General features: G+C 34.8%; 7 protein-coding genes across 9 annotated transcripts; 2 read left to right on the top strand and 5 right to left on the bottom strand.

The window, feature by feature from the left end:
* Nucleotides 1-3,557: 3,557 nt before the first annotated feature.
* Nucleotides 3,558-5,456, bottom strand: LOC17877500 (probable glycosyltransferase At5g03795). The gene is made up of 4 exons (XM_006286191.2): nt 5,007-5,456; nt 4,784-4,914; nt 4,368-4,716; nt 3,558-4,281 (listed from the first exon to the last, which is right to left on the bottom strand). Exons 1-4 carry the CDS (start codon nt 5,454-5,456, stop codon nt 3,574-3,576), a joined length of 1,638 nt encoding a protein of 545 aa, XP_006286253.1. The 3' UTR covers nt 3,558-3,573.
* An 871-nt stretch (nt 5,457-6,327) lies between these two features.
* On the bottom strand, nt 6,328-9,401 carry LOC17879473 (tricyclene synthase, chloroplastic). The gene is given in 8 exon segments (XM_023779368.1): nt 6,328-6,811; nt 7,119-7,358; nt 7,645-7,783; nt 7,871-8,089; nt 8,304-8,673; nt 8,863-9,136; nt 9,138-9,146; nt 9,245-9,401. Coding segments are annotated over 8 exon segments (1,701 nt in total). The 5' UTR covers nt 9,398-9,401; the 3' UTR covers nt 6,328-6,514.
* Nucleotides 9,402-10,678: 1,277 nt separating this feature from the next.
* LOC17880730 ((E)-beta-ocimene synthase, chloroplastic) lies at nt 10,679-14,091 on the bottom strand. The gene is made up of 7 exons (XM_006283331.2): nt 13,828-14,091; nt 13,345-13,603; nt 12,809-13,196; nt 12,491-12,709; nt 12,092-12,230; nt 11,752-12,003; nt 10,679-11,160 (listed from the first exon to the last, which is right to left on the bottom strand). The coding sequence occupies exons 1-7, from the start codon at nt 14,026-14,028 to the stop codon at nt 10,858-10,860; spliced, it is 1,761 nt and encodes a 586-aa protein (XP_006283393.1). The 5' UTR covers nt 14,029-14,091; the 3' UTR covers nt 10,679-10,857.
* Nucleotides 14,092-15,315: 1,224 nt separating this feature from the next.
* Nucleotides 15,316-16,847, top strand: LOC17877820 (60S ribosomal protein L15-2). Its single transcript, XM_006282659.2, has 4 exons — nt 15,316-15,390; nt 15,515-15,681; nt 16,161-16,358; nt 16,448-16,847. The coding sequence occupies exons 1-4, from the start codon at nt 15,387-15,389 to the stop codon at nt 16,691-16,693; spliced, it is 615 nt and encodes a 204-aa protein (XP_006282721.1). The 5' UTR covers nt 15,316-15,386; the 3' UTR covers nt 16,694-16,847.
* Nucleotides 16,848-17,089: 242 nt separating this feature from the next.
* Nucleotides 17,090-18,605, bottom strand: LOC17878883 (UDP-N-acetylglucosamine transferase subunit ALG13 homolog). The gene is made up of 4 exons (XM_006284552.2): nt 18,420-18,605; nt 18,025-18,241; nt 17,616-17,715; nt 17,090-17,519 (listed from the first exon to the last, which is right to left on the bottom strand). The coding sequence occupies exons 2-4, from the start codon at nt 18,196-18,198 to the stop codon at nt 17,263-17,265; spliced, it is 531 nt and encodes a 176-aa protein (XP_006284614.1). The 5' UTR covers nt 18,199-18,241; nt 18,420-18,605; the 3' UTR covers nt 17,090-17,262.
* A 150-nt stretch (nt 18,606-18,755) lies between these two features.
* Nucleotides 18,756-21,571, top strand: LOC17879122 (phosphatidylserine decarboxylase proenzyme 1, mitochondrial). Its single transcript, XM_006286094.2, has 12 exons — nt 18,756-19,052; nt 19,243-19,331; nt 19,431-19,484; nt 19,579-19,644; nt 19,720-19,780; nt 19,880-19,989; nt 20,072-20,313; nt 20,399-20,505; nt 20,639-20,706; nt 20,808-20,885; nt 20,956-21,078; nt 21,195-21,571. Exons 1-12 carry the CDS (start codon nt 18,863-18,865, stop codon nt 21,354-21,356), a joined length of 1,350 nt encoding a protein of 449 aa, XP_006286156.1. The 5' UTR covers nt 18,756-18,862; the 3' UTR covers nt 21,357-21,571.
* Nucleotides 21,572-21,664: 93 nt separating this feature from the next.
* Nucleotides 21,665-23,017, bottom strand: LOC17877790. Of its 3 annotated transcripts, none has more exons than XM_006284792.2 (3): nt 22,907-23,017; nt 22,641-22,789; nt 21,665-21,961 (listed from the first exon to the last, which is right to left on the bottom strand). In XM_006284792.2, exons 1-3 carry the CDS (start codon nt 22,910-22,912, stop codon nt 21,943-21,945), a joined length of 174 nt encoding a protein of 57 aa, XP_006284854.2. In that variant the 5' UTR covers nt 22,913-23,017; the 3' UTR covers nt 21,665-21,942. The 3 variants fall into 3 exon arrangements, with proteins under 3 accessions (XP_006284854.2, XP_006284853.2, XP_023635562.1); XM_006284791.2 differs by having other exon boundaries at nt 22,637-22,789; XM_023779794.1 differs by lacking the exon at nt 21,665-21,961 and adding an exon at nt 22,051-22,134 and having other exon boundaries at nt 22,637-22,789.
* Nucleotides 23,018-25,039: the final 2,022 nt, after the last annotated feature.

The following is a 25,039-nucleotide window of genomic DNA, read 5'->3' on the forward strand; positions in this document are numbered from 1 at the left end:
CCTAACATTGAGCTTTCTAACAATTTGATATATACATGCGAAGCCTAAATATAAAAAAAAAAAAGCGACATTAGCACAAAATATCAATATTGATCAAATAATTAGTACTCTCGTTACTAATCTAAATGAAACATGATGAGGTGATATTGACAGTGAGGACAAGACTAGATTGAGATAGAGAATCCTAGGCCTCTAGGCTCGAAGACCACCTTTTCTTCTTAATTTCTAGTACTTTTCTTGATAGAATAATAATAATAACAAGAGCTTTTAATCCCTATTACCATATTCTAAATCAATGTAGGGGTTTTTTTTTTGTCTACCAAAGCAAATTAGTTACTTCTAGTTTTATTTTTATGTCTAAACATAAATCAACGTAAATTAAAATATATGGCTTTCAGTGGAAAATGAAACCGTATAGTATGTTTTAATTATTGATGTTTTACTCCATGTGTTATTCATTTTATTAAAATTATATTGTATTTTTTTTATCATAATTGTATTGTACATTATCATTTGGAGTTTATACATATAATCATCTTATGAAGAGGAGTATTTGGTATAATTCATCAATTATTATTTGGTTATACTGTCTGTTCTTTATATATAAACTTCTAAGATAGTCAACCGTTTCTTTGAGAGAAGTGTGTACCACAACTGTACCGTACATTTCTAAATCATAACCTCATAGCCATATACATCGATTGCATTATCAGTCAAATCATATGCTTTGTCTATTATATAGATATATAACTCAGCATCAAGGAAATATCATTTTTGTATTATAAATATTAATATGTCCAACACAAATTTTAGAAAAGCAAGATGGCTTAATGATTATGATAAGCAAAAAAAAAAGAGTATCAAATGGAGTGGCCAGTGGGCGAAACAAGCCTCGAGCGTGTCTCTCCCAGATTGCTTCATTGACACCCTTTGTTTTTTCTTTGTCTTTCTTAAAGAGAACATCTCACTAGTACTTACTAGATATCCTGATGATTTCAGTAAATCATCTAAGGTGACCACACACATACGTTGTTGACCAAACACCTTGTAAGAAGAGTTGTTCAAAAATTTCTTAAATATTTAAATTAGCTAGTTAATTAGACTAATCATGTTTGTCCAATCGTTCTATAGAGGCCAAGACGTGTGTTCTTAATTTCTAAACTACTATACTTGTGTTGACACTTAAAAGATTAAGCATTTAGTGCATCCGTGCATGTACCAATTTATACTATTGAATCGAAGGAGCAAAGTTTATATCGTTGTGTTTATGAAACACAGATACTGTATATGGTATAGCTCAAACTGCATACTATAAAATAGATTAATGTATAAAGTAGGAGAGTGACAATAAGGAAAAAGAACTTTTTAGTAACATAGTAATATATTAAATCTGTCGCTGTTAAATTTATCTACGGACAATAATATGGCAATTAAACTTACCTAGGGACAATAAATTGTGTAGTATGTGTTGGTATATAATTGGATCTATAAATAATAGTGTCTGGACTTTAAAACTTTTAATAAGACGAGAACGAAATATTGTGGTTCATACACTTACAAGAATCCTATTGGGAGAAACAACATAGTGATTTAGAGCGATGCCATGTTTGATCGCGACACTTATCATTGTCTTCCACATATTTTAATACACAAATACACACACACACACATATATATATAATTAGACACAGCACCAACAAAGTTTTTTATATACAACTTTTTGTTAAAATAAAATTTTTGATCTTTTTAAAACAATACTTTAAAAAGAAAAGATGTTTCAAAGTGGTCTTCTGGTTTTGTCACCTAGTTTGTGAACACATCCTCTTTTGACAATAAGTTATCTTTTAGTGAATAAACTAATAGCAAACTCATTCACATTTATCTATTGTTATCATTATCTTAACCCAATCTACCCAACTATAATACAATTCAGTTGTTTCTTTTTGTTTCCATAGAATCAAGTTAAACTGTTCAACACGTTATCGTATTATCATTAGTATTAGATCAGAGCCGTGCCTACGAGCCATGCATCACCTTCATTACTATCATTCATTGTTGTTATGTTTTGGTAGTTTTTACAAACACCATTGTTTTGCACCATCGCGGTCGATATTGCATAAATCAGTAAAAGTTGAATTGATCTGGTTTACTTAAACTTTTGGAGATTCCTGTAATAAGTTGAATTCTATAGAAATCGAATTGTTGAAATGATGGCCTCTCTTAGGTATTGCTGTTAAAGATAAGTTTCGTGGACTTTTTTAGCTACCTAGTTTAGCTAGAGTGAACGCTATCGTTTGCTTTGTTTATGATGCTATTAAACTTTTATTTACTCAGATAAATTTGATACCAACAAAATATCTCATCGATCAATGTCTAGCCGAAACCGAAGTTATTATTTACACATTTGTTAGAATCTACACTGTGACGTGTAAGATGTTCACGGTAGACACGTGGCAAATGGAGGCTGTCTATGCGGTCCAACATTGTACGGACAAAGGTGGACTTGTAATAATCTCGTGCCTCCCAAACTGCTTTACAGATTTTGCATAACATATGAATATTAAATACACTACTGTCTATTTTTTATTTGCCTTTTGTTTACATTAAATATGTAATTAATTAGTATTTAAAATAATTCAGCCAATGGCATAAAATTATGGTCATAAAATTCAAATATATATTAATTTCCACAATTTTCTGTGAAATGCTCTACAACACCCATAAAATAAAAATGTAGTATAATTTCGTAATTGTTTTCCTCCTATAGTAATATCATCTTGAATATACTTTAAGACCATAAACAAAAATATTACGATGACCTTATTATAGTAAGAAGTTCATGTATATTGAGATGGATGGTTCCATCGTTTATATATAGTTCTTTCTATAGAAAATCATGAAGTTTTTTGTAAATTCCACTGGAATAATCTGTGTATGGACTAGATCCTATAATATATCTAGCTGTAACGTTAACGTCGCCTATAACTTTTATATAATATATGAAAATATTTTATAGGGTGGGGGTTGAAATATTAAATAGTATGAAGTTACGTAAGGAGTAGAAAAGGACAGTGTATTGCGTGGTACCAGTTGTTGCGACATACCTTCACAATTTAAGCCAATAGGTTGAAGTCCAAATGTCAAAACGTTACGTTAAAATATATGTTAAATGTAGGGTTACACCAACACGTCGACACAGACAATACTGCGTAGAGGACCACCGGACTACACATATCGCTCGGTGTATGTATGTATGAGTATGACAGTCTATGTTATGGTCGTTAGAATTTGTCCTACTGTATAAATTTGATGGGGTCATTCTGGTAATACATTACTTCAGTCACTTCACCTTGCACTTTCAAATATAGGATCAGAATATATAAAAGATTCTGTACATTCAGCTGAGGATCATCCGATCCAGGCCATATTTACTCTATAAGCCCATTGATATAAGATATGGTCTAATGAAAGGAGCCTCTTAATCGATAAAGCCCGTTGTTAATGAAGATTTTTCGTATAATATATATTTTGAGTGCTTACATATAATATGTAGAGACATAATTAAGGATGATGTCAGGAATCAGGATCATGATCAGTAGAAGAAGTTTGGTTCTGATTGAGAAGGTTAAACCAAATGGAGTGAAGTATCATATGAAATACATCGTACTTTCTAGGTTTAGTGCTCCACAAGAAATGTCTCTGAACCATCTTCACGTTACTCTGCATCTTCAGATATCTCCTCATCGGAATCTGCAACAGTATCTCTTTAAGCCGTGGGATCTCCTTCTCCGGGACAACTACTGAGAAAGCGGACCAATCAAGAACGTCGCTGAACGGTAGCATGAAGTTATCGGCGATCACCACGGGGACGCACTCGTAGTATATAGCTTCAACGATTCTTGGACTGTTGACTTCGTAACCCATTGGACAAAGACAGTATTTGCTTGACTTCATGTGTTGCACGTAGGTCATTTTCCTAGCTACGCTGTGTGGAAGCGGACCGTAGATTTTCATGTCGTTGTCTTTGTTTCTCCAGTGTTTTAGAAGCTGTGGACGGACACGACCGTGGTGGTTTCCAGCGAAGAAAGCGAGGATGGGACGTTGAGAAACTCTGTTTCCGTTTCCGATGTTGCGTAGTGGTCTCCCGGCGTTTCTTATGGAAGTTTCCGGTAGAGAAACGTCTTTTCCCGGGACAAAGACCCCGTCTGATAAGTCTGCGTTGCAGAGAGCTTTAATAGTGTTTCTTCTTAGCTCCGGGTGCTCATTCACAGTGTAAGGACCCTGCACAAGGATGGTTTTGGAAACAGAGATCATAACCTAAAAAAGATCGAAGTGATTTGTTCCTTAAATATAAACATTTCTATTACCCAATCGTGGCAAGCGACGAGAAAATGATCTGATCCATGAGTGCGGTTCCAGAACGGGTACTTGATGGAGAGCATGTTGACGTAGTCTCTAAGAAAGATCGATAAAGGCTTTATGTTATGTGATCCAGGGACAAAGATAGTTTTCTGAAGCTGCTTCACACTGTATGGCATGTAGAATAAGTGAGCCCTCTCAGGGTTCTTTGTGACAAACTGTGTGTTCGACTCCATTAACCTCATAAACCAACCTTCTGATGCATAGATACCGTTCAAATGCGGTGTGTGGAAGATGGGTTTGTCACCGTCAGGATATATGTAGACCTTTAGTATTAGTTCCATAAGCTCGTAGCTCCTGAAAACAAAGTCGAGTGTTAACTTTGGTTCAAACACACTCGTGTCTTTTTGAGATTAGTATATACCTTTTGAAAACAGAGAGATTGCGAAACAGGGGAGCAAACAGATCCGTGTCATTTACAATCTCCGGGGCACGCTGAATCTCGAGTTTTGCATAAGCAAGAGCTTTCTTGGGTGGCAAGGAAAGAGCACGTCTCTGCTCATCAATTGTAGAGATTGCAGTTGGAGTAAGTTGAGGATTGAGATAAAAACACAGACAAAGTTAGAAGAAAAAACTCTGATTCTGACCTCTGAAGAAGATAGAACATGCCGTGGTGCTGGTGGAGGATCAGGGAGAATCAGATCATCTTTAATCTTCCTTCTTCTCTTCCTTTTTCGACTTTTTGTAGAAAGAAGGGTTCCACTTTCTTCAGAAGCATTCAATTGCACCGTAGGAGTTGCTGTAAGATCATCAAAACTTTCAACCTTTGCTTCCCTAACAATTTGGATATTCAAATGCAGAGAACCGTTCAAGTAAATAGGCGAAGAAGAAGAAGAAGAAGAAGAAGACTCAGTTTCTTCATCATCATCAGAGAAAACTGAAAACGTTGGTGTGTGAAGCAGAACAACAATGGTGGTCAATATAGAACCGAGAAGAAACGCATTTCTCCATCTGATCCTTTGCCTCCTGAAACCCTTAATTAATTCCTTTATCGAAACCTCTATGAATACCCGTAAAGGACTTTTCATATTCACCATCTTTTAATAATAATATTAAACCCTTCGATTGCAAAATTCATCTATGCGTGCTAAACACTCCATCACGGATTTTATTTTATGTTTTTAAAATCTCCGATTCAAACTCGCAAACCCTAATTCCGCAATAGATCAATAAACCTGATCATCCAAAAAAATAAAAAAATCCATTTGAGTTTCCAGTAACTTGCAGAAAAAAAAAAAGAACCCTAAATCAAGAAAGAGAGATAAGTATGTATTACCTTGAATTGATCTTTGCGATTTGTTGAAGTGGGGATTTTGGCTGACAGAGAGAAGAATGGATCGGAGATGTCTCGATCCAAAGGGAGAGATGTGGATGGAGAGGTTATTTGGTTAATTAACTAGTCCGTAACGGTTATGCTAATGTATTTTTCATTCCGTATTATTAGCTTAACTTGCCTATAATTAACCTTTACATTAATTCTAATTTTAGGAACACTGAACACAATTAAAACCGGATCTTATCGTGTTTATATATCTTTTTAGTGTGAGTTGATGTTTGCATAACATTAGTCTACTCACTTCTGTATAGACAGCTAGCGTAATTCAATGACATCCATTGGTCTTTCTTTTTCTGTTTTCAGTTATCTATCACTTGGTTGAAAAACCGCAAATCTACTCCGACGTCTTTCTCGTGAAAAAGAATTAAGTTTGGATTCAGAACTAGTAGCATAAGAAATACCATCTCACAATTTTCTTGTAGTAAAGAAGAACGTCTCTTTGCTGTTCAATATGCCTCGTAGTTTCAAGATCTCCTTTGTCAAAGAAACAAATATTTTGTCTAATACAAAAATGAGAATTTTGAAAATGACGAATATGAGAAACTAGCCAGTGTCTTCATTTTCTATCTATACTTCTAAATGTTACCATTTGAAGCCATATCGAACTTGATTTTACAAGCTCATGATATTGAGAAAAGCTAGCGAAAGTACACAATTTATTAATTGAGGAGAGAAGTATATATGCATCTCTCATCTCTTTGAACTAATAATCCATTATTTGCGTGGTTTAACACTTATTACATATGAGAGACTAATTAATTAATCAAGTGGAATGGGGTGGATGAGCAAGGACCGGACATGATCGATGGTCTTAGCTTTGTCGGGACAGCCATGGCCATCACCATACTGATAAACGCATTGAGCCACACGTCCAAGATTAGCCGCAGCTTCAACGAAACCTTGATGTAGCCTACAAATTCTTTTCTCCAAGTTCAAGTCATCCCAAGCCACACCGATCATTCGTCGAATGTACGCACATGACTCTGCTTCTGAAGCTCCAGTCTCATACATGTGACATTGTACGGATTTCATAGTGTCGCCTCTCGCTAATTCCTCCTGTTTTGAAAAATAACTTTTTAAAAGATTTTCTATGTAACATTATTGGTTAAAATTATAGAAAATCGTAAATCAAATACAAAACTAACTTTTAAATTTTAATATTTTTTCTTTAATGTGTGAAAAATCTAAAAAAAAAAAGATTAAATAGGAACAGAGAGTAGTATTAAAATCACTTCTTCTTTTTTGGCTTTTGGTTGAAATTTATTTATAAATTCAATTTTCGGTTTTTGTTATTAAAAAAACGCTTGTCATGGTTTGTTAAAAACTCTATTATTGTGTGTTACGTTATGGAACCATGACTAACCGAAGAAGTGGCGAGATCATTAGCGAGACGAAGGATGGTGGCAGAGCTTCGAACAACAGAGTGATGATAAGAGACGAGAATATCTAAGGTTTGGTCGGAGAAGAGACAGAACAAGTGTACAAGTATGGTAGGGACCGAGCTTGAGATACAGCCATTTTGCATGTATTCTTCGAAGTTGGGTTTGTAACCACTTTTGTACCACTCTGCCTCTTTTAAAAACGTTTTACACATATCTGCCCACTAGAAAGACAAAAATAAAGTTATAAACAGATTCATATTAAATTGAAAATATTTCTTGAAAAAAAAATATAACAAAGAACGTTCAAATATTCGTGTTTTTTTCTTTTTCTTAAGATTCATATAAAATATTAAATTTACAATTAGCGATAGATCTTGGTCTTTTAGCTCAAAAATTCTGACTGATACATCAACAACATTTATAGCTAACTTAGCTTAGTTTAATGTATCACTAAAATAGTCCATGGACTAACATAATTAACAACTAGAATACTTGATAAGTACGTACGGATATTTTGAGGTAAGGGATCACATTGAATCCTTTATCTCTGAGAACAAAATATCCAATCTGATTGATTTCATTGACGAGGCAGAGAAAACATAACTTCATGTACTCGGGAAGTTCTTCAAGACTATTCACATCCCATCTGCATTAAAGATTCGATTCAGTGAAGTGATTAAAAAAAAAGAAAGATATAGTATAGTAAAATAATTAATTTGGATAATAATATTACTTTTCAACTATGGTCGTGAATAGTTGGAGCTCCTCCAGTGTCCCATAGATATCGTATATATCGTCGATAGTTGTAATAAGCATGAAAACTTTTGTAAGCATTTGTCGATGATAAGCAAACTCGGGCTCATATATCACTCCAACGCTCGAGAAATAACTCTCCGTTATTCGATCTCTTACGAAATCAAGGTGTTCAGTTAATCCTGTCTTGCTCCACCAGCTGCTTAATTCATAGAACATACCAAAAAAACATATATAATCAAAAATCTATGTCTTTAACGTTTCAAACATAGTATATCGTACGCGTTTACATATTAAAATATTGTGTTCACAGTTTAGAAATACAAATTATACAATATTTCATGAATAAATAGAAATCATGCACCAAAAACAAACAGAAAAAGAAGGGTCAAATTCAAGTTAAGTAAACGTACCTAGAAAGATATTTGAGCTCGTCTTGATGTATAGCTTGAACGATATTGTAATCAAGTTTAGCGAATTCGAGCAAGATAGGGTTCATGTCGTCTCTCTCTCCGTACACGCCTATGTACCATCTTGCTTCTAGTCTTCCAACTCTCCGATGGTAAGGCATTTCTAAAGCATGTATCACCATTTTCCGAACATAAGGTTTGGTCTCAGTTTTCTTCCTTTTCACAAAGTTTCTATGCCGTTCTGTTGTGAAATATATAGTCTCTTTCAGTTTCGTATCGAATCTGGTCGAGAGGTATGAAGCTTCGTATAGTGAAAGAATACTCTTGAAATCTTCATCATCCAAACCATCTCCGTAAGTTCTGTCAAAAACATCTGCAGTACATTGCAATTTTATTTCATTATGTAAGAAAGTCAATATCAAAATCTAGTATAACCATGTTACCTTTGTTAGAATCTGGAAACAGAACTTGAAATCAACACTAGATTTGTCGTTTTCTAAAGTTTGAGTTGTAATAAGGAATCTAAAATATGGATTATTCATTTGTATTTTAGTGTTTCAACCTTGTGCGATATCAAAACCATGTTGCCTTAGGAGTCGAAACTCGAGAGCAGTCGCATATAAGTCTTCCCATCTCTTTTGATCCATCTGGCTTTTGTCTGCTCTCACGTTTTTTCGATGTACATTCGTTAGAATCTTCTTGATTTCACCTTCGAAATTATAAGAAACGCCAAGTCTTTGTAAAATGTCTACGAGCTCTAGCTGTTCGGGTAAACCCTCCGTTTCATTCAACATTTTACTCACTTGATTCGTCAATAACTTAGCCCTCTCGATGTTTGTCATCCTTCTGCATTGTATAGAATATTGTCACAACTATAACTTCATGAATAGTTATATAATATATAGTTTTATTTCACACGAAGTCATCTAGATCTTTACACGTACCACATATGTATTACCGAGCGAGAGGAGATACTCGTGCTCCCATAGAGACGGTTGGTAGTTTGCTGAGCGACGGGCTACAAGAGGCTGTGATTGTGTTTTCGACGACTCAGCCTTCCGAATGAAACGTGGATCATGAGTCTGTCGTTTAGGCATTTTTTTTGCTTCAACACTAATAATTTGATGAATACTCTTTTAGACTCCATGATGAGATTTTATACTGTTTAAAAGGTTTGGGTTTGGATCACAGATTACAAAGATATTTTTCATTCTGTGGTCTAGGAAAATAATAATGTTTACATCAATGTAGTCACGAATTAGCATATGATCAGTCTACCCACCAGAAAAGTTTCAGTGTGACACATAAATATCTTGATTAACCTTTTCTGAAAAAAAAAAATATATTGACTATAAAGCATCCTAGGACGAGAAGTATTATACCAAAGAAGAAAAAAAAATATCTTGGAGAAGTAAATGGCTAAAACATTTCGTAAGTATATATCCACACAATCTTTTTAAGGTTTCTTGCTTTCAGATCAAATTTTAAACGTGCTAAACTTGTTATCTGGAGGCGTAGATATTTTTGTGAGTACAACATTTTTGTGGATACAAATGTTATGGAAGTACGAAATTGTGGGCATGGTATAAAACGTACATATATATGATATATCCATTGAGAGATGTTTAAGATTCTTAAATAAGAACCTTGGGTATCTTAAGTAGAATAACCATATTTACATTTGTCTCCTATTGACTGGTTTATTATTTTATTTTAGAATTAAAAATTAATCTATAACCAAACATATCAATAATTTTAAATTTAGAAATACTCGTTTGGGTATCCAAACCGATACCGTTGGGTGCTCGTACTGTTTTCTTTTAATAGCTAGTACGTGATAGATCAGTGTAGTTTATGGTAATTGCATGGCGAATACCAAATAGTACACCGAACTGAGTATTTTTATTGGCTATTTTAAAATACGAAGCGTTCCTTACATATACCTTGTCTGCTTGTTCGAAATTATTGTAAATAAAAACCCCAAAAATATAACTATCGATTCGTGTCTCCATGTGATTGCATATCTCTGTCTTGAATGACAACTGAGGGGAAAAATTTGTTGGACCACTAAGAAGAGAGGTGGAAATGAACAATCGCATGTGGGCATGCAAAGACGTCACGCCGATGTCCAAGTTATCTCATGGAGTCACGGTACCTAATTCTAGCTCCTCTAACTTCTCTACCGTTCATATTTCATAATATCAGGAGATTCGGTGTAAATTTATATATGATTTACGTACTTTTGCCGGAGTTTATTAAGCTCATAGGATTGAAGTTACCACTACTATGTTATAATCCAACTTAGATATCTTTCCTCATCACGAGACGCCTAATAGGTAAAAGAAACAAAAAAGTAAAATTGGGATTTGATCTTGAGGTTAATAAAAAGGCGACACAAAATGACTTTAAGGCTTATATCATCTATGAATGTATACATTTGTAGAATACTAAAAGAAGAGGGTTTGGTGCAATATGATTTTTTTTTTGTGCATCATACCAAATATATTTTGTTCTTATGAAAATTTATTTATTATGGGGTAAATACAAAATTACAATCCTACAAAGGAACGGGATTGAAGAGTACGGAGTGGATATAATCAACGATCTTGGTCTTTTCAGGGCTGCCGTGGCCATCACCGTGCCGGTAGATACACTGTACCACTCGGTTGAGATTTGCGGCGGTTGCCACGAAACCAAGAGGAAGAGAAGAAGTGTATGAAGTTTTGAAATCGGAGTTTATGATGTCCCAAGAGTCGCTGATCATACTTTGCATGTGTTCACGTGCCTCTTCCTCGCTGGCTCCTGTCTCGTACATGTAACATTGGACTGACTTTGGTGAATCTCCTCTTGCAATCTCTTCCTGTTAAATAATTAAAATCTAGTGATTTTATGATTTTTTTTTTCTAATAATGGGATCCTCATGATTTATCTATATATATGTATATGGTTCTTCATTTTTCATCCCAAACTTTATATTATGACTATTCAAACTCAATTTCATATTAATCTAGCTAGTAACCATATAAGGACAAAATAATAAATAGCGAAAACATTATGATCATTTTGAATAATCACGAAACATTAAACAGTTATTAGTTATTGTAAATTACTGAATTTCTATTTTTGAAAGGTCTATTATATATATAGAAAAATAATGTTGTAAATAGTGTAACTTACATGAGCTAGAATAAAATAATTAAAATGTGAAAACATAAACAAATTATTTAGTACATATAGTACAATTCATCAAGTCATCATCACTCATTTTTGGATATGCTGAACTTTTTTGGTCAGGAAGAATCAATATATATCTATAGTAAAATGTCTAAATGAGATTGATATACCAATTTTATGAGCGACTTATTAACTAAACTATTCAAGTGAAATTTTACCAATTTTTTAAACTTAAAAAAAAAAACTTTTCAATAAATAAAAATCGAGTCAACTGTACCGTTGAGGTGGCGAGATCATTAGCGAGACGGAGAATGGTGCCACAGCTCCGGACGACAGAGTGGTGCTTTTTCGAAACAACTGTTAAGGTTTCGTCGGAGATGTGGTCAGAGAGGACGGAGAAAATGTGGAGCAGTATCGTTGGGACAGAACTTGATATCACACCATTTTGCATGTATTCTTCAAAACTTGGTTTGTGCCCATTTTTGTACCACTTCGCTTCCGTTAGAAACGTTTTAAATAGATCCGTCCACTACGTAAATTAATTAATAAAATTAAGAAAAAAAAATGTCTCGAAAAGAACATTTTGTATATACTAAATGATTTATAGAAAAACTTACAACTTGTTTGAGGTGAGGTATAACGTTAAGTCCTTTGTCTCTGAGGATATCGTATCCAATTTGGTTGATCTCATTGTATAGAAAAAGAAAACATATTTTCATGTATTTGGGAAGTCTTTCAACATGGTTCACATCCCATCTGAAAAAAGTGTATATTATATGGATTGTTCTTGATTAGCATGGCTGTTGACTAATAAATATATACTGTATCATGGGAAATACAATTCAGAACATGATTTATTTACCCTACATAAAAATTTGTCTATTAAATAAATCCCATTATTTCTTTTTTCTTATAGTGTTTGCAACCTTTATTTATAATTATTAACTAGTTTAAGAGTAAATAATTCAAAAATAATTTGGAATTGTATCAAATATATATGTACCCGATATACTTACTTTTCAACCACATTTGTGAAAATTTCGAGCTCCTCTATTGTACCATAGATATCGTAGACATCATCCATAATCGCAATTAACATTAATATTTTGGTGAGTATCTTGCGGTAGTATTCAAACTCTGGCTCGAAAAATATTCCAACGGTCCAAAAATAACTCTCTGTGATTCGGTCTCTCACGAAATCAAGTTGTTTCATAAGTCCTTTGCTGTTCCACCAACTAACATTAAATTGTGAGGATCAGCTAATTATAAACATATATATATATATATAATCCAGTTTGAGAGACATATATTACACATGTATAGAAATTAATTACCTAGAAATTAGTTTGAGTTCTTCTTGATGATTAGCTTGTAACATGTTGAAATCAAGTGCTGCAAACTGTAGTAAGAGAGGGTTCATATCATGCTTTTTTTCGTAAACATTTATGTACCATCTTGCTTCTAATCTTCGTATGCTCCAATGGTACGGCGTTTCTAGTGCTCGTTTCACCATCTCTAACATATAAGCTTCATCTTCTCTGAAAGAAATTTTGCTATTTTCTGCCACAAACTCACTTAATCGCTCACTTGCGTAAAGTCTAGCCTCCTTGAGTTTAAAATCCGAGTCCGTTGAAAAATAAGAAGCTTCGTATAGAGAAAGGAAACCTTTGATATCGCTGCCTAGAGTTTCTCTGATCTCACTTTTGAAAACGTCAAAATCATCTGCAATATGAAATACGAATACTCTTATACTCATTATTTTAACGAAAGAATCGAAAGAATCTTGATATTGGAACGACTACTTGAATATTGTTCGCATAATTTAACATCTACAAGCTATTATAATATAATGATGTAATATGTAAAAGACCTTGAGAGACATCAAAACCATGTTGCCTTAGGAGAAAAAATTCAAGAGATGTAGCATCCCTCTCAATTTCGCCGCGTTGGTCATGAATGTTTTTCAAAATATCATGGATTTCTTGTTTATAGTGATACGAGATTCCGAGTCTTTGCAGAGAATCGATCATTTCTAGCTGCTCAATAGAACTTTGATCAATTTCACCTAGTTTCTTCCTCACCTCCTCTTTCAACAGCTTATTAGCTTTTTCCTTGGTTTCAACTTCTTTCTATATATACAGAGAGAGAGAGAGAGCACTGTGTAGTTATTAATATACTACATGCATCTATAATATACTATGCATGTCCGGTTTAAAGCATATATGTTAAGAGTGTTTATAAAAAAAAAAATCACTCTGATATATTGTCAGTAAAAAAAACCAGAAGTGGCATATGTTTGGAATTTGGATGAATAGTGCACGTTTAGTATTATGAAATGTTTGAATGTACGTACCACGTATATATTGTCGAGAGAAAGGAGATACTGATGATCCCATAGAGGCGGCTTATAATTGGCAGAACGGCGACGGACGGTGACTGCAGCATGAGCCGATGTCGTTTTGGAGACTGCCTTGCAATGGAAGTACTGCTGAGTGTTTTGATGATGGCTGTTGCAAACAAAAGCTGAACTGAATGGGAAGTTTAGAGTAGCCATTTGTATATTGACGAGTTTATTAGGAAAATATATGGAACATAAAGACTTTTGTCGCTTTTTTTTTTTTTTTGGAAAAAAGACTTTTGTGGCTTATTCGTTTTTTTTTTCACTCTGTCAAAAGCACTACACTTGATGTATCTATTTTTATACACGAGGAGGCCGAGGAAAAGTAGTACCATTTAAATCAGTTAAAATCTCTCAAGTCTCAAATTTATGCATGTGATCATCATTTTTAGCAATAAAGTTTTTTTCATTAAAGAATATATCTCCGGAAGAAGTCAATAATTTTTTTTTGTTTAATTAATGGAATTCGCACATACATACTATAAGTTGAAACACTTTTAATTTAAACCATATAGGAGTATATCGGATCATAAAAACATATATATCGTGGATCGCAGTTATACCTATTTTGAATATACCAACGTAAAACACGATTTGAAAATACAAGTACGAAAGATATATAGTACTCCTAGGACACATATTGTTTTTTTTTTTTCTTTCTTCCATGATGTGCGGTGATGGTTTTCAATTTTGAATGTTCAACCAGATAAGTCTAAAACATTTTTACAAAAACCCAATTATAATTTTTAAGGGATACGAAACGAAAAGGTCTAATCACAATAAATCAAACGTGCTTTCGAGCTGTGATAGTTTGTTACTTGTTCCGTGTCGTAGTTGATTAGCTTAATAACCATGTTTTAGTTAAGGATCATATCATTTTTGACATGTGATCGACCTCGTTGATAGTATTCTGATCACAAAAACTCACACAAATATTGAAGCAATTAGCATCATTCAATATAATTGAAACTAACCAAACATATATATGTTATGTGCACATATCTCCATCTCTAGCTTATCAGCCGTTAACGAGCCACATCATATAACCCCTACCCACTGTACTTAGACCAAATATACAATCCTGCAATAGTAACATGTCCCGACTATATTCACAGGCTAAACCTGTAACCATCTCCATCATGTCTTAATGTTATCTTCTCTAATTAACACTTATTAGAAATATCCATATCACCTTATCACATCTCACTTCACTAACAACCTAACATGTCTCTAGGTCTCCCTCATAAACACACATCATGACAAAGTAACAAACAACGTACGTATGTATATCACATCTAAATCTAGCTAATGTCACAGATAATATAAAAGGGCCGAATCTGAATACTAAAGCCCATTAAGTGCTTCTTGCTTATGGGCTATTTTATATTAAATTAAAGTAGCCCAATTAGATATAATATAAAGCTCCATCGGAGATAAAACCCTAGTCCTTTACTTTAAATCAGGAAGAAACCCTTCATTGAGACACTGGTGTGCGGCTCTGCGAAACTTGGAAAATGGGTAAATTCGATCTTCTCCATCTTTCGTCTAGATCCATTCTCCTGCTATGTTTTTCCAAATGATGTATGTGTTGCGGATCTGTTATTACGAGCTACTTAGCTAAATGGATTTTGGTGAACCTTAGGTGCGTACAAGTATGTATCGGAGCTATGGAGGAAGAAACAGTCCGATGTGATGAGGTTCCTCCAGAGGGTGAGGTGCTGGGAGTACAGACAGCAACCTTCGATTGTTCGTCTCGTTAGGCCTACTCGTCCTGATAAGGCTCGTCGTTTGGGTTACAAGGCCAAGCAGGTGATTGATTTCATCCTAAATTTCTCGTCCTTGTTGTAGTTTTTACTAATGTTGCCTCGTATATAATGAGGCTAGTGAACTTTGTTGCTCAACTGTCAAATGAGTTTTGTAGGAGTTGATTGATATTGGTAGAAATGAGATCCTGTAAGGTAGATAGTGAGGTTTTTTTTTTGATATTGTTGTGATATCTGCGTATGATCTAGCCTCTGTTGGTTGAGTTTGATGTTTTTTTGCGTTGTTAGTAGAGATTTAGAAGCGTTACTGGTTATGTGGTCTCTTGAAACACGCCATTTCTGAAAATTGTGTGTTAGTGATTGAATCCCTCCCATGACCAGCTACATGAAACTAGCCAGTCTGATATGCTGATTTATACTTTTATACAAATCTAGCTCTTGTTCTGACTGGTACATGTAAAGATAGTTCTTGCTCTAGCTTCAGAATCTGGTACTAATCTTGTTGGGTTGTTGATGTTTGTTTAGGGCTTTGTTGTGTACCGTGTCCGTGTGAGACGTGGTGGACGCAAGAGGCCAGTGCCCAAGGGTATTGTGTATGGTAAGCCTACAAACCAGGGAGTGACACAACTCAAGTTCCAGCGTAGCAAGCGATCTGTTGCTGAGGAGCGTGCTGGCAGGAAATTGGGTGGTCTCAGAGTTGTCAACTCTTACTGGCTCAATGAGGTATACTTACTACCTATTTTCAGAACTCCATTTTGGTGACTCTTGGTTTTACAGATAACAGATGTTAATTTACCAATTGTTTTCAATAGGATTCGACTTACAAGTACTACGAGATCATCTTGGTTGACCCAGCACACAATGCTGTCCGTAATGACCCGAGGATCAACTGGATCTGCAACCCAGTTCACAAGCACCGTGAGCTCAGAGGACTTACTTCAGAGGGAAAGAAGAACAGAGGTCTTCGTGGAAAGGGTCACAACAACCACAAGAACCGCCCATCTCGCAGAGCTACATGGAAGAAGAACAACTCCATCTCCCTTCGTCGTTACCGTTAATTGCTGTTTGCTTTTATTATCATCTTCTAAGCTCCATGTTGTTGCACTTTTATCTCTCGCAAGTTGACTTGTTTTTGCAAATTTTGGATACTATACAATTGCTTTTCAAGTATGCTTTAATCCTAAATTTTATATTTGATTGCGTTTTTGTTCATCTCTTTTTCCATTTTTGAGAATTGAAGTTTAACTATCGAAATACCTTTGCAATACGATCGATTGCTAGTCTACTACTTATGACTTTATGTCCAATATATTAAAGTCGTTGCTCGAAACTTAAAACTTTTGGTGCTGTATTATTCTGTCTCTAATAATAATTTTTAACGAAGTTTTAAGGAATTATTTTTCTAGGAAGATGCATGCTACTGGCAATCTCAGCAATGATAATATGTTTTGCGATTGACCAAAAAAAAGGATGTTTTTAGAATGATACATACCCATTGAAACAAACTGTTTATCCTCTTAAATATCAGTAAAAGCTTTGCTATAATGAAATTGAATCTGTCACACCAGTTAAGTTAAGCATATTCAGTTGAATCTGGAAATAAAAAAACTTGTTTTCATATGTCAGCTCAATCATCAGGGAATCCGAGGAATCTGTCGATAATACGAGCAACAGGGGTTCCGTCTCCTGGAGTATATCGAACAAGAGACTCCAATTCCATTTTCGTTAAGGTTTGATGAAGAGTGTGGGGACGAGTGTAGTACAAGTGCTTCCTCTCTTCAAGTGCTTCAGCTAATTCACATTGATGATTGTCCATCAGATCTTCGTTCACAACCACAATCAGTGGTTTCCCTAGCTTTAGTGTCTCAAATATACTTCCAGATCCTGCACCATTGAGAGAGTTGAAAAATGATGACATTCTAGAGTATCGAACTCAGTCTCAGGTTTCTAAATCTATTAATGTATAAGTTGTCAACTAACCAGCGTGACTAATAACAAGAGATGCAGATCGAATATGATCTGCGATACTCGAGGAAAATGTGAAGTAATCCACAACTAATGATCCATCCGCTCCCTCACACTGAATCAGTAATGAGAAAACAAAACACATAAGAACAACAAAATTTTCAACAAGAGACGAGTATAGTATAATAAGTAAGCGAGAAAAACTGAAGGGAGTGACAACAACAACAACAACAAGAGAGAAACAAATGATCAAAGATACATGAGAACAAACCAAAATTGTAGCACTTTTTTTGGGTCAAAATGTTGTTAATTTGAGATTCATTGTAAAGTAATAATAAGCCTATCAGATTTAGTTATGCCCCGAATCAAATTTTCAAAATCACAGCCCATTCAATGAAGTGAGTGGAGAAGATAAATAACAAACCTTAGTTGGGAAAAAGATACCACGACCCATCTGAATGAGAAGATGAGTGTATCCTCTTTTGAGCAACTCGTCTTTAACATGTTCACTCACGACTGCTTTCACAAGAGCATCGAAACTCGTTGTTCCTACAGTCACAAACACTATTCTCTTCTTTGAATTCTCGCTATCTTCCATTTTTACACACACTCGATTTTGACTCTGGAATCGGGTGAAGATCCTACGATACGATCAAAACGGAAGCAATTGGCTCAAATTATGTGTGTTTGAAGAAATCTAATAATCTATCGAGATCAACGATTCCAGAACTAGACTCCGTTTCCTAAAACATCAGTCTATAGGAAGAAAAAAAGAAGGTAAAACTCGATTCCGGATCTAATTTGAGATTTGAGATAAACCTGAAAGCTGCGAAAACACCCACTGGTCGTGTGTTAGAGTAAGCAGAATCGAAGAAGCTTTAAATTTCGACAAAATTGGTCAGATCGAGGTTTTGATTGATTCGCCGGAGTTAAATGTATCGAACCTTTCACGGAGATTCCAAGCGACGGATAACAACACTACCATTGTCTTCGGTGAATCGAAACATTTTCGAATTTCTTCGTTTGAGAGTACTTCACACTTGATTTATACAATTGATGGGCTATAAAAGATCACTCAAGGCCCAATAAGAATAAAATGTCTGGTTTCGCAAGCGTAAAATAAAGAAAGAGCGAACCGCAAGGCGAAAACGCAGTCGTTTTAGCTGTCGTTGAAAACTGTTTGTTTGAGTCAACCAACCAACAGTCAACAGCAACCCTAAAACCCCTCTCTGAGTCGGAGCAAAAGCCACCGGAAAAACGCCATGAGGCCTCGGTTTTCTCAAAATGTCTATTTGTTGGCTCGCTATACACATCTCCGCCGCTTCCACTATACTCATCGCCGAACCTTTAGCTCTTTCCTCAATAATATCCGTTCGAATCACTTCGGCGCTCGCGCTTCTTCTCACGGCGGTGGCGGTGGCGGAGGTGGTGGAACCGGAGATTCTAAAGGAGGTAATTACAACATATATGCTATGAAGCTCCTTTACATAGTTATAATTTTCTGAGATTACAATTGAGAATGGTTTAACTTGCTTCTCATTAGACATGAAATGATTCTGAGTTTTAATGAAGTTTGATGAAGTTTCAGTTAGACAATTCTATGGTTTTGCAGCTTGAGTCATTGTTGTATTTTTCAATGTAGGCAATGCTTTTCTTTTGCCCGGAGCAACAATGGCTACTATTCTTATGCTTGGAGCTCTTCATGCTAGACGGCTCTATGAAGACAAGAAGGTAATGTAGTAACCCACTTGGTCGGTTGACATTGGCAAGGTTCTTTCCATAGAGTTTGGTGCATTTTCTTAGTATTGATTTTTTCTGGTTTAAGAACAGATCGAAGAGAAACGGGAAAGGGGAATCGAACTTGAGTTCCACCAAGATGTTAAAGTAATACTCTTTTTTTGCTCTTGTTCTCTTAGTCTTCAATGTCCGTAAGTTCTCGAATCTTAATGTGTTCATCCGTGTGATTGTGGTTATCTAGGCCTCATTCCTTGGAATTCTGCCTCTGCGATCAATCTCAAGAGCTTGGGGCTCCTTAATGAGTCTGGTGAGTTCTTATTGTTGTAACATTTGTAGTAACTGCTGAACATGGTTTTAAACTATTAGTTTTTTCCACTCTCAGGAAATTCCGGTCTGGATGCGTCCGTATGCTTATAAAGCCTGGGCTCGAGCTTTTCATTCAAGTATGATCACTTTTTTTTTTTGTGTACCTCTGCTGTTGGTTTGAATCTAGAGGAAAATGTGATAAATTGATTCCCAGACTGATCTATCTGTGTTTCCAGATCTTGAAGAAGCAGCTCTGCCTCTTAAAGAATATGCTTCGTTACGGGATTTCTTTGTTCGTAGCTTGAAAGAAGGTTGCAGGCCTGTCGACCCCGATCCTTGTTGTCTGGTAACCGGTAACAATAACGTTGTAACTCTGTCGATACAGACTTTCTTTCTTAGTCTGTTCTCTAATATTGTGAGGATATCAGGTTAGTCCTGTGGATGGAACCGTTCTAAGGTTTGGGGAGCTAAAAGGAAGTAGAGGGATGATCGAGCAAGTCAAAGGACATTCTTACTCAGTACCGGCTCTTCTAGGAAACAACTCTCTGCTTCCCATGGAACCTGAAGGTAAAGATAAGTCTGAGGAAGAAGCTGTTGGAGATAAGAGCGACAATTCTTGGTTGAGAGTCTCTCTGGCATCTCCAAAATTACGGGAGGACATCTCAGCTAGGTCAGTGAAAAGTCAACCTTAAACATCTAGCAACCGACTTTGCTGTTAAAAAACCGCATCTTATTTCATAAAGTCTTGGTTGCAGTCCAATGAAGGGGCTCTACTATTGTGTGATATATCTAAAACCAGGGGACTATCATCGAATACACTCTCCGGCTGACTGGAATGCAATGGTTCGTCGACACTTTGCAGGTTTGGTTACTCTGTCCTTCATTTTAAGTATACAGCCTGTGTGATTGGCCTTTTGCAACTACTTTTAGAACCTAATAACCTATGCGTGATTGGACTTTTGTAACTATTGGCACCTCTCGAAACCCTTTTTCAGGTCGGTTGTTTCCCGTGAATGAGCGTGCTACAAGAACGATAAGGAATCTCTATGTCGAAAATGAAAGGGTAATTTTTGTGATTCATTGTAGCTCTCCTAACCAAATAAGTCCGGCTGTTTTTTCTGTTTGTTCCAGACGGACATTGATCATCAGCTGTTAATCTAACAGGTTGTGCTTGAAGGGCTATGGAAAGAAGGCTTTATGGCAGTTGCTGCTGTTGGTGCGACCAACATTGGATCCATTGAGGTATGTCTGATGCAAATTGAAAACCTTAAGCTCTAGACATTAAGGAACTCGCTGACGTTTGCTTTGATAGCTTTTCATTGAACCTGAACTAAGAACAAACAAGCCAAAGAAGAAGCTGTTTCCTACAGAGCCACCAGAGGAGCGAGTATATGATCCGAAAGGTCATGGCTTAAAGCTCGAGAAAGGGAAAGAGGTAAGAGAGTATGGTCCAAAAGATAGAAAATAAAAATTGCAATTGTAGAATTGTAAGAAATATCTTTTCTTCACAATTTCACATTGATAAATGGTTTCATGTATGGATCAATGCAGGTTGGTGTATTCAACATGGGATCGACCGTGGTGCTTGTTTTCCAAGCACCGACTGCAAACTCACCCGATGATTCAAGCAGTTCTTCAGATTACAGATTCTGTGTCAAACAAGGAGACAGGGTCCGCGTCGGACAAGCATTGGGGAGATGGATGAGTAGATGACGTTATGCACTAACTACATACCACACACTGTTGTTTTTTTTGCTCTTCTAGGATTTGCATATTATGTTATGCAGGATCACAATCTGACCAAATTCTAAATCAATTCCGAAAAGTGTTTATGTTTGTCTCTAATTGAGGCTACTATGCTCATGAACAGCTTTTGTGATTGCCCTAATCGGACATCCATAGATCGTTATCTACTATTTTGTAGTGTTCTGAAACTTTGAACAGAGTTTTTACTGAAGCATATCATCAACATTTCGTTTAGTACAGTGAAACAGAAAACCAAATAATAAAAGCAAAGCCAATGGAAAGAATTAAGTTTTAAGTATTATATAAATTTGTGGTTCATGCTAACTCTAGTCAGCGAATGAAATCTTTCCACCAAAGAGAAGAGGTTGTGTACATAATAGACCTTGAATAACCTAAACAAAGAAGACTATAGTTTATGAATGCGTTATGGAAGGATCTCTTACAAGCCATGTAAAAAAACAAGAATTCCACCATAATTTTACAGTCGTCCGTATCAATATGTCATCATCATCCTTCTCAGTTCAGTTGAATTCAACTGCAGCCTCTGAGGCTTCTATATCAAAACTTTGTTCCTGAAACGTAAAGATAAGTATCAGATCATTAGTACCAATCGGTGAGCATGATAAACTCCGGAGTTACTTGACTAGCAAAAGGACTACCTTTCCAATATTAGCCTAAACAAGCTTTAACGAAGAGGAGCAAGCAACTATAATTTTTGATCATCTATCAACCATGGATTCCCCACCTGAACTCGATCCAAACACACAAAGTACACTAAGCTTTCAGTCTCTACAAAGCAATTGAAAGGGGCTAACATTTTCAACAAAGCTTCAATTCTCCCATTCGCACTGGACACATACAGATTATTTATATCTCTTCCACCATCAAAATTGCCTCTAATCCTAGTTTGAGACTGAATCAACATTCCCAAATAGTAAGGATTATAGAACAATGCTAATTCACTTCCCTAACTTATTCAATTTTTAGTAGACTTCAGCTTAAACCCCACAGCAAGTTATTGATCTCCAACACACCAAGCTTAGGTTTTCAATTTCATGGCGAACTAAAATGATGGTTACTGATCTCCTAACACACCAGAACTTGTTACAATACTATCCAATTTTGACCATCCCTGTAAAGCAATCAACAGCTGACGAATTGTGAATTTTTGACTAAGCCTAAAGCTGCGTAGTGTTCTTTCCGGTTCAGATGAAAGGAACACAGAAGACTAAAAGAAAAAAGCACACCTACGTCTGTTTAGAATACGAAGACGAGAAGGGGACGCGTTTGTTGCGGAACATCATGTAACCAACGGGTAATACGACGCCGATCATCATCACCGCTGCTCCGATCAAGTACCGCAACAGACTCGGAGGCTCCACTTCTATCACCGTCTTATACTGCAAATCCGCAGGATGTCACAGGAGAATTATGAATCAATCAGTAAACGAAAAGAGAAAATAAAGCGGGAAACAGATCTTAGAGATCTAGAATTACACATTGCGAGAGGGATTTACCGGCATTATGTCGTCGGAGAAAAAGGATTTCGCCGGTGACGAATCAAACTTCGATGTGGAAGAGAAGAGAGATCTAGACTCTCCGGTGAACTTTGTCAGGTGAGTCTCTCTCTCTTTTTTTTAATTCTTATTACTCATTACTTTTACTGGGCCTCTACTTTATGGCCCAAGTTAAATCGGTAGAGCTCAATTTCAACTTCTTTATTTTATAGTCCAAAAACAAGAGACGACAAGGTTTATCAATTATCAACCTTTCTCTTCAATTCTACATAAGTTAAACCTGTATTAGATGATATAGATGTAACACATTTACATAGCTTGAAATACGCTATAGTTTTAATTCATATGTCCCATAAAATTGAAAGTTTGAAACAAAGTCTATTTGTTTGATCAACATGTATACACAATTTCATTCGTTTGTAACAATTTATGAAATCATGTAATACACATATATATATATATATATAAAGAAACCTAAACCAAATAAGTAGATTTGAACCAAATCTTTTTAACTAAGAGTTTATCATTAAAGATAAAAAATAAAAAATAATAAAATAACGATCTTGTTAGCTAGTTTCTGAATTATTTTTTTCCCAACAAGTATTTAGAAAAAATCTTAGTAAGGACTATTTTTGAAAAATGATAAGGATAAGTTACAAAAAAATATGTAGAAAAATATTTAGTTTCCAAAGAAAATAAAGAAAGGTGTACGTACGTAGTTTAAAAAAAATAATCCTTGTTTCCCAAATTTCCAAAAACGGAATGATATGATACGTTTATTAGAGTGCTAAATCAGTAATTAACTTGTGTAATACACGGGCGAGAGAGAGAGAGACGTGTACGGCATCAACGACAATCATCTATATATATAAAGTTAACTTTTTCTCTCTTCTCTTTAAGCCACATCATCATCCACCTCATTTTATTATTTAATTTTTAAAATTAATTATACCATTTTATCATTTAATTTTAATATTTAAACCTATGTAAATAAGTTTTTCCAAAATGAATATGAAAGATTTTTTTATATATTATACATTATAAAACTAAAAAAGATAATTGATTAAGAGTTAAAAAACTTACTAATTATCGATTATACTAACAAATATATAAATAATAGATTATAGTTTTTAGTGAATGTTTAAAATATATATATGATTATATTTACATAATGTAAACCTAAATATAATGGGATTTAACGGGAATAAAGTAAAAAGTAAGAAATTTTGAGAAAATAAATCTATCTAATTTATGTCTCAAAAAAATTTCTAACATAAATGAGATAGGTCGGACCGAAACATGAATTCTTATTATTTATAAACATATAAAAAGGTAAAAATAAAAATAATATTTCTTTAAAAGTTTTCAATATGAATTTAACTATTTGTTTCCAATACAACACATATGTTAAACTAATAAACAAAATAAAACATTAACTATATTTCATAAAATGAAAATTAAAATAAAACATTATTAAATGAAATAAACTAAATATAAAATAAAGTATACTAATATGTTAAATTTAAAAATTGTTCCATATGAACAAAAAAAATATATAAAACATAAAATCAGAAAAATATATAATCTTATTATATAAAGTTGAGTTTTCAAAGTTAGTCATTAACAAGATCGTGACACATGTTAATTGAATTGATAAGATGTTGACACGTGTGAGATAATTAGTGGTAATAAATTATATAAATTAGTTTTCAAAAAAATAATATTTTAAAAATTAAAAAAATATTCAGGAAATTTAATAATTACTTAGTGAGATATATGGTTGGGTAACAAATTAACTGATCTTAAAGTATACAAATGATCATTACGAGATATAAAGTACGACAAATCCAAAAAAGGAAACCGTAAAACAAAAAATAATAAATTATGACAATATATAAAGAGATAAAGTAAACAATTAAAAATACAACAATCCGCCCGAAACCCACAAATCATGTTCAAATTTCATGCCAACATTTAGAAGGGCCCAAAATATTAACATCTATATCTATATTTGGTAAAAACCCTAATAGCACACGTTTCTCAATGATTCTCAACCGCACTTCCATTTACGCCCACACTTCGACTTATACTATACACACTTAATTTCTCAACGACTAATGAAGCTAAAACTCA

This window comes from Capsella rubella, unplaced genomic scaffold (genome assembly GCF_000375325.1).
Source record: "Capsella rubella cultivar Monte Gargano unplaced genomic scaffold, Caprub1_0 scaffold_7, whole genome shotgun sequence".
NCBI classification, from domain to species: Eukaryota; Viridiplantae; Streptophyta; class Magnoliopsida; order Brassicales; family Brassicaceae; genus Capsella; species Capsella rubella.